At 40.3% G+C, this 14144-nt stretch overlaps 1 protein-coding gene across 1 annotated transcript in view; it reads left to right on the top strand.

The window, feature by feature from the left end:
- FBN2 (fibrillin 2) overlaps positions 1 to 14144 on the top strand; it is a 303194-nt gene that overhangs the window by 171724 nt on the left and 117326 nt on the right. The window contains exons 21-26 of the mRNA XM_082258653.1: positions 1270 to 1407; positions 1661 to 1711; positions 3287 to 3412; positions 4026 to 4253; positions 8150 to 8275; positions 9002 to 9130. Of these exons, the coding sequence (XP_082114779.1) occupies positions 1270 to 1407; positions 1661 to 1711; positions 3287 to 3412; positions 4026 to 4253; positions 8150 to 8275; positions 9002 to 9130 (798 nt within the window). The remainder of the gene's footprint in view (positions 1 to 1269; positions 1408 to 1660; positions 1712 to 3286; positions 3413 to 4025; positions 4254 to 8149; positions 8276 to 9001; positions 9131 to 14144) is intronic.

Genomic DNA, 14144 nt, shown 5'->3' with positions numbered 1-14144 from the left:
CAAGGGGGCCGAATACTTTCGCAAGGCACTGTATATATATATATATATATATATATATATATATATATATATATATATATATATATATATATATATATATATATTGGCACAAGCCAATCAGCGGGTGCCAGCCAAAAAAAAGCCGGGATGTGTCGGTTTTTTTTTCCCTGCGAAGAAGGAAATGAAAACCTGTACATCCCTTAGTAAAAGCACCTTATAGTACACACATAAACACTAGTTAGGCACACATTTAACCCTTTGATCACAGTAGATGTTAACCCCTTCCCAGCCAGTGTCATTAGTACAGTGACAGTGTATATTTTCAGCACTGATCACTGTATTAGTGTCACTGGTTCCCATAAAATGTCAAAAGTGTCAGTTCATGTCAGATTGCCCGCCATACTATCGCAGTCCTGCTATAAGTTTCTGATCGCTGCCAATTACTAGTATAAAAAAATAAAATACAAATTCCAGTATATATATACCATCGTTTGTAGATGCTATTACTTTTGTGAAAACCAATAACAATATACAATAATTATTTTTTTTTACCAAATTTATGTAGCAGAATACACATTGGCCTAAAGTTATAAAGACATTATTTTATAGCAGAAATTAAAAAAAAAATTTTTTTCAAACTTTTTTTATTTTATTTATTTATAGCGCAAAAAATAAAAAACCCAATGGTGATCAAATTCCACCAAAAGAAAGCTCTATTTGTGGAAAATAAAATGGTATACATTTCATGTGTGTACAGCCTGGCATGACCACACAATTGTCAGTTAAAGTAACGCAGTGCCGCATAGCAAAAAATGACCTGGTCATGAAGGGGGTAAACCTTCCAGAGGTCAAGTGGATATATATATATATATATTTTTTTTTTTTTTTCCTTGCATGTAATAGATAAATACAATATATGGTGATGACAATTTTTAATTCGGCTTTTATTGATGTCTGTGTCCCTGCTTGGGAGATTTCTCCCTGCTTACTGTCCTAACAACATTACAAAATCCCACTGTTGGCAACAAAAAAGTGTCCTCATTCAGGGATTTCACCTTTACTGTCAACCTGCACCTTTTTTAAGGTAGTGCACAACAACATACGAAATGTGCTTTGTGGCATGCTGCAGTGCCACTATACTGTACTGGGCATTGAGGTGCCATATCAAGTATCAGAAAAAGCTAACAATGACAGCAATTCATGTAAATTAGCTATACCTGTCTCACAGTTTTGATGCCAAATTTAATGTATACGTTTTTTAATTTATAGATAGCCTTAAAGGTACCTGCTGGCTCAATATCCAAGATGGTCGCTGCGAGGTCAATATAAATGGAGCAACGCTCAAGTCAGAATGTTGTGCTACTCTAGGTGCTGCATGGGGCAGTCCTTGTGAGAGATGTGAAATTGGTACGCTATTGATTAGTGCCCTAGTATTACATTGCTGAATATTAGAATGTAATATTGATACAAATAATAAAGATAGCATTGTATATTCAATCATACTAAATTATGTAATTTGACATATTTATTGTCTTTTTCATGGTGCCATCAGCCATAATAAAGATTTCAAGCAGCAACAGTTCCCAGCCTCCTGCTTTGAATTTTATGCAAGTTCAGTTGTAAGCAATGTGGAGCTAAACTATTTTATTCTTTATTGTAGATACTGCCTGTCCCAGGGGTTATGCCAGAGTCAAAGGCGTTTCATGTGAAGGTATTTTTTCTGAGAAATATTGTGCAATTCCTTAATATTTACATGTTTATATAGCATTTAAAAGTGGGTCATTATGACATGTGTGAAGTCTAAGTAAATAATAGCATTGAACTTCTCATATTTGCAACCTTTTGGTCTGTTAAAGGGGTTGTAAAGGTTTGAACTTTTTTTTATAAAAATAACAAACCTGTTATACTTAGCTGCTCTGTGCAAGGGTTTTGCACAAAGCAGCCCTGATCATCCTCCTGTGGGGCGCCCCGCAGGGGCTCCTGGCTCCTCCTCTTTATCAGCTGCCCCCGTGAAGAGCTGCTTTCAATGGGGGCACCATTGAAATTGACAGCAGGACTCGGCCCTGCCCTCTGCTTTCGTGTCACTGGATTTGATTGACTGCAGCGGGAGCCAATGACTCCAGCTGCTATCAATCTATCCAATCAGGACAGAGACATTGGCTGGAGCCACTGGGCTTGTGCACATCACTGGAACGGATAGGTTCAGGTAAGAAAAAGGGGGGCTCTGGGGGAATAGAATGCATTAAGGTTAAAAACCATGAAACTTTACCGTCTCTTTAAGTATAGTTTTGTTATATTTGTTTGATAAGTGGAAAAAGAATTCTATTGATCCTCCAAAAAACAGTGTGCTCACAACTTCCAGTACTTTCTGCCCCAGTGTAATCATCCTAGTTCAGTTCGCTATTATTTATGAGCTAAAGAACACCTCCACCCTCATGTTATGAAAATGAGATGAAGAGGTGTTCTGTAGTCCAATACAGGAGCGAGCAGTTTAGGATGACAACACTGCTCCTCCATCCTTCCATCTGGAATAGTGAATGAGTTTTGTCAACAAAATACGGAAAGTGTATTACTGGCAGAATCATCAAGGGACAATAGAGAAAAGCAAAAGGCGATCTTTGCCAGTAAAGGATGCACAGGTGTTTCATGCATTAGCATCCGCGGGACAGGTAATCCCGTTCATGTCTACTGGGATGCAGCGGCTATATGGACACAGTCACTAATCCTAATTTGACAGCTGTGTGGGTGCATGTCCCTAAACACACACTGTCTGCGTTCATGGAGAAATCCCTGCATGGTTGTGTCTATGCACCTGCTGCATCCTGATACACATGAATGGGACTGCCTGCACTTGGATACACAGAACACCTATGCATCTTGTGTGGGCAAAGATGGCCCTTCGCATGAGTGTATGCATAGGACACCCATGTGAATGAGGGCTTACAACTTAAAAAATGTACCTATTAGAACTAAAAGGCATAAAGTTAAACTTTCATTAGAACTTTTTTATGAATGTCAAATACATAGAGATTCGTATAGGTAGAACTAATTACTGAATTTGAAGAGTTCTGTTTAATTAGTGGTAGATACAAAGCATGAGTCTTTACATAAGGCCTGCCAAAAATAATTAGAAATAAACTGCATTTCTGCTCAGTATTTTTTGAACGAACAAAAGTGTCACAAGAGGCCCACTAGTAGATTCAATTGTGTAGGGGGAAGTTTTATGCCTGGTAAAACCCTTATATTTAAATAATATTCAGTTCAATTTGTATGCTTTGTTCTTTAGATGTCAATGAGTGTCAGGTGTTTCCAGGCGTGTGCCCCAATGGAGTTTGTCGAAATACTAAAGGATCTTTCATTTGCGAGTGTCCAGAAGGGTTCACATTGGATGGAACAGGCAGAATCTGCTTAGGTAACCATTTATTTCTTTTTTGTTGCATGTGTTTGTTCATTATGTAATCATAAATGCATTCAGATCCCATCATCCAAAGATTTTTTTTGTTTTAGACAGAGGAAGAATTTTATTTGCAGTCTGTATTTCCATTGAGGAGATTTCCCCTTACTTCCTGTCTGCACATGAAGTGATGGGGAAGGGTTACAACCTCCTTCAGAGTCTATGTCTTCTTGTCCCATTGACAGGCCCTGCTATCAATAGGGCAGGAAGTGAGGTAATAGCGCCCAAATGGGCTCACCTACAGGACAAAAACCTAGCAGAAGGTTTTTGCCAGATTAGTGTTAAATTTTTTTGTTCACATACTGATTTCTTTAGTAATTTATTAAATGTCTTTATACAGCATGGTTAGAGTAAAAAGACAGGAACCAATATAAAACAAGGTATTTGGGTATAATAGCCAATCAGTTCTTATATTTATAAAACAGGCAAAATCTGGCTTCATAACATTTGATTCTGTTCAAAATCAGTTACACTATTTTTTATGTGTATTCAGCTCTGACTTTACTTAGATAAACATGATCGTTTTTTTTAAGTAAAAAAGTAAAAGGTTTATACTACTTATCACTTTCAGATCTACGTATGGAGCAGTGTTTCCTAAAATGGGATGAAGACGAATGTGTTCAGCCAGTTCCTGGCAGGTTCCGGCTGGATGCCTGCTGCTGTACTGTAGGAGCTGCCTGGGGTGCAGAGTGCGGGGAGTGCCCAAAACCTGGTACCCCTGAGTATGAAATCTTATGTCCTAGGGGACCAGGATTTACCAACAGAGGAGATGTTCTATCAGGGAGACCCTTCTACAAAGGTAAACCACCAAGCCACTGATATATATTTATTTTTAAACGAACTATCTAGCTACCACATTTGTAGAATGTCTATCTCTTCCACCTTCTGAATTTCTACATCACAGAATTATTTCCAGAAAACATAAATTCACGTGGCAAATCCAAACTTAGCACAAACATTTCAAAATAATATTCTCGAGCATACTTTTGAGATGCTGGTCCCAGATGTAAGATTATGAAAGCAGTTTTAAAAAAAGGTTAAAATATCTTTTAACCCTGCAAGTCAAACAGAGACTCCATTAACAGATGCAAGTAATGGAAACTAGAGTGATAGATCAAATCTGAGCCTACTAATCTACCAAGAAATGAAGAGATGAACTTCTTAAAGCTTTATTTCTGTGTACAGTATTTTTTTTATTGGCTAACAAATAGAAGTACTTGTGCTGTCTCCTTAAAGCGGAGTTCCGGGCACAAAATCGATTTTCTGCCAATCCACTTGCTTTGCTTCACCTGAAAAGGAATTGGATAGTTAGGATTATTTTTTTTTTTACTTACCTCGTAACTGTAGAAAGAAATACTCACCTTTTTTCACTTCCTCCCTCTGTGGCCATGGCCCGCGCCGTCACTTCCAGTTTGCAATGATTCCTGGGAGCTGAACGTCATCGCTCCCAGGAATCAATGCGACGGCACTGGCCCCGCTCGTCACTTCCGGTGCGACGCCGCATTCCCTGCTAAACAGCTTCTGGGCATGCCCAGAAGCTGTGTAGGAATGCGGCGCCACACCGGAAGTGACGAGAGGGGCCGGTGAAGGCACATTCTGGGAGAAGAAGACGCGGAAGAGGACGCAGAAGAGGATCGCGCTGGCTTCAGCTGCCCACAACAGAGATGGCAACGCTGTGGAAGAAATTTTATAAGTGAGTATTTCTTCTTGCAGGTAAGTGCGAACCGGGACAGATCAGAGGCTAGCCATTGTGGAATGTACTAGCCCTGACTGTCCCGGGGGTATGTTAATTGAAAAAAATGTTTCTGTGCCCGGAACTCTGCTTTAAGTAACAATAAATTCATGAAGTGAACACATGGGCATGTGAAGAAACCTTATTTCAAAATAAAAAAAACTCATCAAATCTGTGAAAATGGGACAAAATAAATAAATAAAAAATACAGTTCATTAATAATCCAAATGTGAAAATATATTGATATATAAAAAAAACAATTCATTAGTCACTCATAGTCAAAAATCAAAAATCTTATGGAGTCTATCCACGTGCAAAACAAAGTGCTCTGTGCTCCGATATAACAAAGTGCTCCAGTGCTCAAGGTGCTAGTAGGATAATGGGGCTTTTTACCAGACCGCAATTATCTCAAGTTTTAGAGATCGATTGCGCTTATTCTGCATAGCTTGGAGGAGCCGACGCTCTCCCCCTCAGATATCCACACATCATGCCACATGTACACATGTTTTGGAGCATGCCATCAACAAGCTCCAACACATGTGTACATCAAATATAAGAAGAGAGAAGTATTATAGCGCAACACTTTTAAAATACTCAATGTATTCACTAAAATATTGCACTTACACATGTTCAGAAACAACAGGCATTTCACAAAAGCTTTAAAAGGTCGGTTGCGGTGTCATCCACCGAGCCTTAGCAGGATGACATCACAGAACTGACCCAACGCGTTCTCTGTACAAGGTATCCTCTATGATTGAAGACTCTGGTATTTAGGTTTGTTAAGGTACAGCAGCTGCAATTTTCACATAACTAAGTGAAAGATTTTCTTTATAGATTGGAATATTTATTTATTACAGACAATTTACGCAGCGCTTTACATATATAATGTACATTTACATCAGTCCCTGCCCTCAAAGATATTACAATCTAACATCTCTAACTTACATTCGTGGGTTCACTTTTGTATTAAATATCATTGCTTGCATAACTTAACCACTTGCTACCTGCCCGCCGTCAAATGAGCGGAGCGGTGTAGCTATTGTTCTAGGATGCCGTCATATGATGGCGCACCAGAACAGCCGGCGATCATGACCGCGCCATGTCCTAGCACATGAGAGAGGCTGTTCTGGTGCGCCGTCATATGACGGTGTCCCAGAAAAATAGCTACACCGCTCCGCCGTCATTTGACGGCGGGCGGGTTGCAGGTGGTTAAGTTATGCATGCAATGATATTTAATACAAAAGTGAACCCACGCATGTGAGTTAGAGATGTTAGATTGTAAGCTCTTTGAGGGCAGGGACTGATGTAAATGTACATTATTTATGTAAAGCGCTGTGTAAATTGTCTGTAATAAATAAATATTCAAATCTATAACGAAAATCTTTCACTTAAATATGTGAAAATTGCAGCTTCTACACCTTAACAAACCTAAATACCAGAGTCTCCAATCGATGTTGCTAGGACACGGCTTGACCCCGATCTCGGTAAAGAGTCAATGACATGACTCTTTACCCATGTGATCGGCTGTGTCCAATCATAGCTGGTCACATGTAAATGAGGAAATGCTGTTATTCGGCTCTCCTCGCCTCACACTGTCAGTGTGTGAGGTGAGGAGAGTCGATCAGCGGCTCTTCCTCATAGGGGAAACAAGTACAAGTAATCAGGACACTGATCATAAGGGCCCTGATTACACAAAATGTAAATAAACTGCCAATTACTGCCCCCCATCATGGCCCACAATCAGTGCCCATAGTGCTGCCAGTCAGTGCCCATCAGTGCCTGCTCACCTAGGCACTGATGGGCACTGACTGGCAGCACTATGGGCACTGATGGTGCTGCCAATCAGTGTCCATCAGTGCCGCCCTTTATTGCTCATCAGTGCCACCCATCAGTGCTCATCAGTGCCACCTGTCAGTGTCCATCAGTGTTGCCTGTCAGTGCCCATCAGTGCCGCCTATCAGTGCCGCCCCTCAGTGCCCATCAGTGCCACCTCCCAGTGTCCATCAGTGCCCATCAGTGCCGCCTATCAGTGCTCATCAGTGCTGCCTATCAGTGCCCATCAGTGCAGCATATTTGTACCGCCTCATCAGTGCCCATAAGTGCCACCTCATCAGTGCCCATAAGTGCCACCTCATCAGTGCCCATCAGTGCAGCCTATCAGTGCCCATCAGTGCCGCCTTATCAGCGCACATCCGTGAAGGAGAAAAATTATTTATTTTCAAAATTTACTCACAGAAAATCAGAAAAAAAAATTAAAAATTTTCTGTCTGTTTTCTTTTTTTTTTGTAAGAAGTACCACCAAAAGAAAGCTCTATTTGTGTGAAAAAAATTATAAAAATTTCATATAGGTATAGTGTAGCATGACTGCGCAATTGTCATTCAAAGTGTGACAGCGCTGAAAGCTGAAAATTGGCCTGGGCAGGAGGGGGGTGAAAGAGCACTGTAGGCAAGTGGTTAATGATGTCATTAAATTGTGTCTCCTACCGTTACTGTAAGGCTCCTTTCACATGAAGCAGAGTCTGCTCCTCTCAGCAGGGGTTCTGTGAGCAGATTCCGTGCTGGATGGTAGCTGAATGAGATGAATGTCCCAACGGCTGTCCATTTACACCCGCCTGTCCACAGGGTTCCATGGGGATTCTGATCAGATCCATCTGAAAATGTTAGCATGTGGTCATTTACAATGGCATGCCAAAACACAGCAATGAAAGAAAAACAGGACCTAAACGTATGCATTCGGTTGCGATTTCAGGTGTTATGGAAATATGCAAGAAAACATGCCTTGTGCTGCATATTTGCAGTTGCACAATGCATGGGTCTCAAAGAAGCCTAATATATTTTAGCCATTAACCCAAAACAAAACTGCAGATGAGTCAGAGAAAAAAAAGGAGTACTTATCTGTATACGTGATATTTGTCACATGACTTGTTCCTAACATAGAATAAAATATTTTGCTTTCCTCACAGATATAAATGAATGTAAAGCATTCCCTGGGATATGTACAAATGGAAAATGCAGAAATACAATTGGAAGTTTTAAATGCAAATGCAACAATGGATTTGCATTGGATGCAGAAGAAAGGAATTGCACAGGTAGGAGCGAATATACATACATGTATGTGTGTAAATTCTTTTGTTTTTCAGTGTGTTCATGTCAACATTTGCTGTAGTAAAAAACATGAAATAATTGATTGTTTTTTAGCCTTATCTACATACTACTCAGCTGGCCAAATCCCAACATAAGTGTAATCTTTGTCGGGTGTTTATGTCAAATGCTTCATTTTCTATACAAACACTATCGCATCTGTTCAAATGGCAAATGCAGTGTTTGACAAGAAAAGGGTGTGTTTGACCTGCTTTGCATGCAGTCCAAATGCATCTCTATAGAAAATCCATAGAACACCAAAATGCAAAGCAGGTCAAATGCAGCCTCTGAGCCACCATGTGTACTTCTCTATGGGATTTTGTTGACCTTTTTTGAGTTTGATGTGTATTCCAAACACACGAATACAACAACCACTGACATGAGCCCTTAATTTTAAAAGTAAACTAAAAAAAAAAAAATGGAGGGATGACTAAAAGGTTCTAGACTGTAAACCAATCTGCTATTGGTCAGCTAGTATATCTTTAGCCATTTTTTTTTTTTTTTATAATAACATGACAGTATACACCTATAAGTGGCTTTTTTTTTGCTTTTAGGTGAATATACGGTAATCTTTAATTGCTCAAGTTCAATTAACTCAGTCTTTTGTTACTTTCAACTTACAAACATATCATTCATGTAGAATCTGATAAATTATGTATACATTTTATTTTCAGATATTGATGAGTGCCGGATCTCCCCTGATTTGTGTGGGAGTGGTACATGTGTCAATACACCTGGCAGCTTCGAATGTGAGTGCTTTGAAGGCTTTGAAAGTGGCTTCATGATGATGAAAAACTGTATGGGTAAGTTCTGCATTTTTATTCAGCAACTTAAGTTTATAGTTTTCTGTGTGCACTTTTCTATTTAGGCATCAATACAAATAATAAAATTGAATAGTTTAAACCAGGAGTCTTCAAACTATGGCCCTCCAGTTGTTCAGGAACTACAATTCCCATCATGCCTAGTCATGTCTGCGAATGTCAGAGTTTTACAATGCCTCATGGGATGTGTAGTTCTGCAACAGCTGGAGGGCTGTAGTTTGAGGATCCCTGGTTTAAACTAAAATGTGTTTAGGTTTAATAGGAATTCCTGTAGAGTTCCCTTTCAATCTTCTAGATCCAGGGAATAAGCTGTTCTGATGGCTGTATTCAACTTTGACAGGTAGAACATTTAAACCAGGTTAGATATTTTGTTGCTTGTGAATGCCATGACACGTATGTTAACAAGTTGATGTGCAGTATCTCACAAAAGTGATTATACCCCTCACATTTTTGTAAATATTTTATTATAGCTTTTCATGTAAAAACACTTAAGAAATTACACTTTGCTACAATGTAAAGTAGTGAGTGTGCCACTTGTATAACAGTGTAAATTTGCTGTCCCCTCGAAATAGAGCACAGCCATTACTGTCTAAACCGCTGGCAACAAAAGTGAGTACACCCCTAAGTGAAAATTTCCAAATTGGGCCCAAGGTATCAATATTTTGTGTGGCCACCATTATTTTCCAGCACTGCCTTACCCCTCCTGGGCAAGGAGTTCACCAGAATTTTACAGGTTGCCACTGGAGTCCTCTTCCACTCCTCCATGATGACATCACAGAGCTGGTGGATGTTAGAGACCTCCACCTTCTGTTTGAGGATGCCCTACAGATGTTTAATACGATTTAGGTCTGGAGACATGTATGGACAGTTCATCACCTTTACCCTCAGCTTCTTTAGCAAGGCAATGGTGGTCTTGGAGGTGTGTTTGGGGTCATTATCATGTTGGAATACTGCCCTGCGGCCCAGTCTCTGAGGGGGGGGGATCATATTCTGCTTCAATATGTCACAGTACATGTTGGCATTCATGGTTCCCTCAATGAACTGTAGCTCCCCAGTGTCGACAGCACTCATGCAGCCCCCAGACCATGACATTCCCACCACCATACTTGACTGTAGGCAAGACCACAGGACATGGTTCCAGTAATCCATGTCCTTAGTCAGCTTGTCTTCAGCAAACTGTTTGTGGGTTTTCTTGTGCATCATCTTTAGAAGAGGCTTCCTTCTGGGATGACCCCCACCCCTTTAACCTCTGCAGCAATGCTGGCAGCACTATTTCCCAAAAACATCTCCGGATATGATGCTGAGCATGTGCATTCGACTCCTTTGGTCGACCATGGCGAAGCCTGCTCTAAGTAGGACCATTTGTGTAAAACTGCTGTATGGTCTTGGCCACCATGAGGGGACAGCAAATTTACTCTGTTATACAAGTTGTACACCCACTACTTTACATTGTAGCAAAGTGTCATTTCTTTAGTGTTGTCACGTGAAAAGATATATTAAAATATTTACAAAAATGTGAGGGATGTACTCACTTTTGTGAGATACTGTACATATGTGTGCTTTTTATTGATGTGCTTTAGTCGTGTTAAATTTTTTAAAATACCTTTTTGAATTGATTTGAATGGCAAACTGAAGTTCAGAGTACCCTAAAATGCAGACCCGAGGGCCTGGTATGGACTGGGGGGGGCCCATATATATAACTAATACATTTATAACTTTGTGGTATACACTGCACTATCTGATCTCAACAAACTGTAAAAAGCAAAAATCTCTCTCCCTGCTAGCAATGTATTATGAATTATAAAATTCCACTTATAAATCACCCGCTGGCCAAGGGATTCAAAACCACAACCATCGCAATTGCAGGCCTGGTATTCTACCAGCTATGCCACCATCAAGTAAGCTTAGGTTGAATACACTTTCCCTGCCTAACTAACTCCTATCTCACCCTACACACAGTGGATGAGATAAAAGTTAGGGAGAGTGTGTTCAGAATAAGCAGACTTAATGGTGGCATAGGTGGTAGAATACCAAGCTTGCAATAAGGGAGCTGTGAGTTTAATTCCCCTGGCCTGCCAGTGATTTATTTATTGGAATTCAGAGGTCAGAGTCCATGATAATGCGGGAACTCGAAGTTCCCACAAAGAAGCCCATTTGTTCGTCATTCGACGAAACAAGCGAACAGCCAATACCTAACATAGTTCAAATCCACTGCACGACCAAATCAGAAAGTGTTGATGATTCTGAAATGTTGTGACCAGAACAAATGTAAAGGTAACCAATAGTTCTAGTGGCACTCACTGATCCAAGAAAAGAATTCACTCACTTTGCAGAGAACCTTTTCTTACTTGTTGTCTCTCAGGGACAGGAAGTAAACCGATATCTCCGTAACAGGACACCGACAACAATACATAAACAATACATAAACAATACAAAGCCTTTGATGTTACATACATCTCATCAAAATGTATCAACCATTGGGAACTATACCAGAAAATGTTGAATTTTTGGTATCTGACTCCCACTAAGCTGTCCAAATTATATTCCTCAACGTCAGCATTATGTTGGAGAGAATGTGGTGAGCAAGGATCGTTATTTCATATAACTTGGGACTGTAAATCGATTAGAGCATTCTGGAACAGAATATTCTCCCTGGCGTCAGAACTTGTGGGAAAAAATATAACCTCAAGCCCTGAAATGGCGATCCTTCATTTAAATATGTATGAGATCCCCCAAAATTCCGAGTAGTGATTATACATCTCCTATTAGCAGGAAAACTTTTAATTACTAGAAGATGGAACTCCCAGGAAGTACCAACTCCATCTGATGCGGTTGAATTACTAAATCAACAATGTCAGATGGAAAAAATTATGGCTACCATAAGTTCAACAAAGAAAATATTTGAAGTTAGATGGAAACCATGGCTAAATAATGTGAGATGTACAGTAACATTGGAGTAGAGATATTGTATTTGGGTCAACATAAGCATTGCTAAGTACTATGAAACTTGTTTTACTTCTCTCCACAAAATTGATGCTAAGTGAAGAGAGATTTGACATAAAGGGTATTCTAAATATGGCAATCTCTTGAGTGGGGATCAAAACCATACTGGAAGGAAGGTACTTATCCTCTTTCTGTCTGTTTCTTTTCCTTTTTCTTCCCTTCTTTTTTTTTTTTTTGTTTTTAAGTATAATGTTATAATTGACAAATTTACTGTAATAATGTCGCTTCTGATTTTGTTACTGGTTTGTGTTTTTTTTCTTGTCTGTATGTTATTTTGTTATTGTAAGGTTCTGGCACTCTCAGTGCCTCCTATCACATTATTTCCGGGTGATTTCCATCTACCTATCTACCTAGATAGAAGAAACACATATAGGTGTGTTTCCCTTTAAGACTGATGCTGTCATCACTCAGCGCCGGACTAGATGGCTATTTAAATCGCCGGTTCTCACTCACATGTGTTCGTTCAAACACCCTTACTTGGATGCTAACTTGGCTTGAAGCTTTCGTGCTTGCAAGCATACCTCGCTGACGGAACCTCGCTGCGCTGATCCCTGCATCCCGCTTCCGGATCATCCGCTCCTCCTGAACCAACCTTCGGCTGTATTGCTATTAGTGCTAAGTACCCCGCAGGGGAACCCTCTTTAAACTTATACTATCTTACCTTCAAATGTCTGTCACCTACCACCTCCACTCAACCTGTCTCTTAAATCGTCATCACTGTGTTACTACATACATAAAGTCACTCTAGGAACCAGCTTGTTGAGTGTGTGTATTTACTAGCTGAATTAAGACCTTCCACACATGATGAGTCATTGAGGTTGGGAATGGTATCTCAGCATCTCTCTTACATGACTACTGAAGTGGAATATTTCTGCAGCTGAAAATCCACACCATACATGAAACGCAGGAGCGTTACAGATTGAACGAACCTACAAATGGATTCAGCAGAAATAACCACTCAGGTGACACAATTAAAACAGCAAGTAACTGCGTTAATATACGCACTTGCTGAATTAAAAGAAGACAATCAGGCTCTGTCGCAGCAGGTAATTAGACTGACACAACTTACCTCTGCTCAGTCCCCTGAACCCAAAATAAATCCTCCTTTGGTATTTACAGGCGATCGCAAAAAATTTCGCGAATTTAAAAACGCATGTGAGTTACTTTTCTTGTTAAGACCCCGTACCTACCTTACTGATCATATTAAGGTTTGTACTATTATTTCTTACCTAACAGGCGATCCTCGGGCCTGGGCAGACTCTCTTTTTGAGAAAAACGACCAGCTTCTCAGCTCCTATACCTTGTTTCTAGCAGAACTTACTAGCCTATATGATGATCCCAATAGGCAGAGTACTGCCGATTTTCAATTAAGATCCTTGAACCAAGGTGGGAGACCTGTGGAAGACTTTGTCGCAGAATTCAAGAGATGGACCCTTGATTCAGAATGGAATGATGCATCTCTGAAAACCCAATTTAGGCTTGGCCTATCAGAGGCCGTTAAAGACGAGCTGGCCCGAGCGGATCTGCCAAAAACCCTGGATGCATTGATACAACTCAGTATCACCATAGATAGAAGACTACGAGAAAGGAAGTCTGAAAAAATGGGAATGCCATTATCCAGTTCTTCTCGGATTTCGGCCGTTGACCCCACTCCTAAACCTGCTCCAGGTAACCACAGACCCCGGCTACCTAGGGAAAATAGGAAACCAAATAAATATGGTGATCCTGCCTGGTCATGGTCCAAGCCTGCCTTAAACAGTCAGCCTTGTCACTCTGACACATCCCATTTGAACCCTGATCCTACAGAGATGGATGAAGAGCCTATGGAGATTGGTGCCGTACATACTAAGTTGTCCTTACAAGAAAAAAGAGATCACAGGAGAATCTGTGGCCTTTGTTTTTATTGTGGTGAAGGAGGACATTTCATTACATTCTGCCCAATCAGACCCCATAGGCCTAAGGCTCTCCCAATGGAGGCCAGGCGAATCCGAAG

Source organism: Pelophylax lessonae (assembly GCF_965119305.1).
Source record: "Pelophylax lessonae genome assembly, chromosome: 1".
In the NCBI taxonomy this organism is placed as follows: domain Eukaryota; kingdom Metazoa; phylum Chordata; class Amphibia; order Anura; family Ranidae; genus Pelophylax; species Pelophylax lessonae.
Note: the sequence above shows the minus strand (reverse complement) of the source record. Positions and strands in the feature narration are given on the sequence as shown.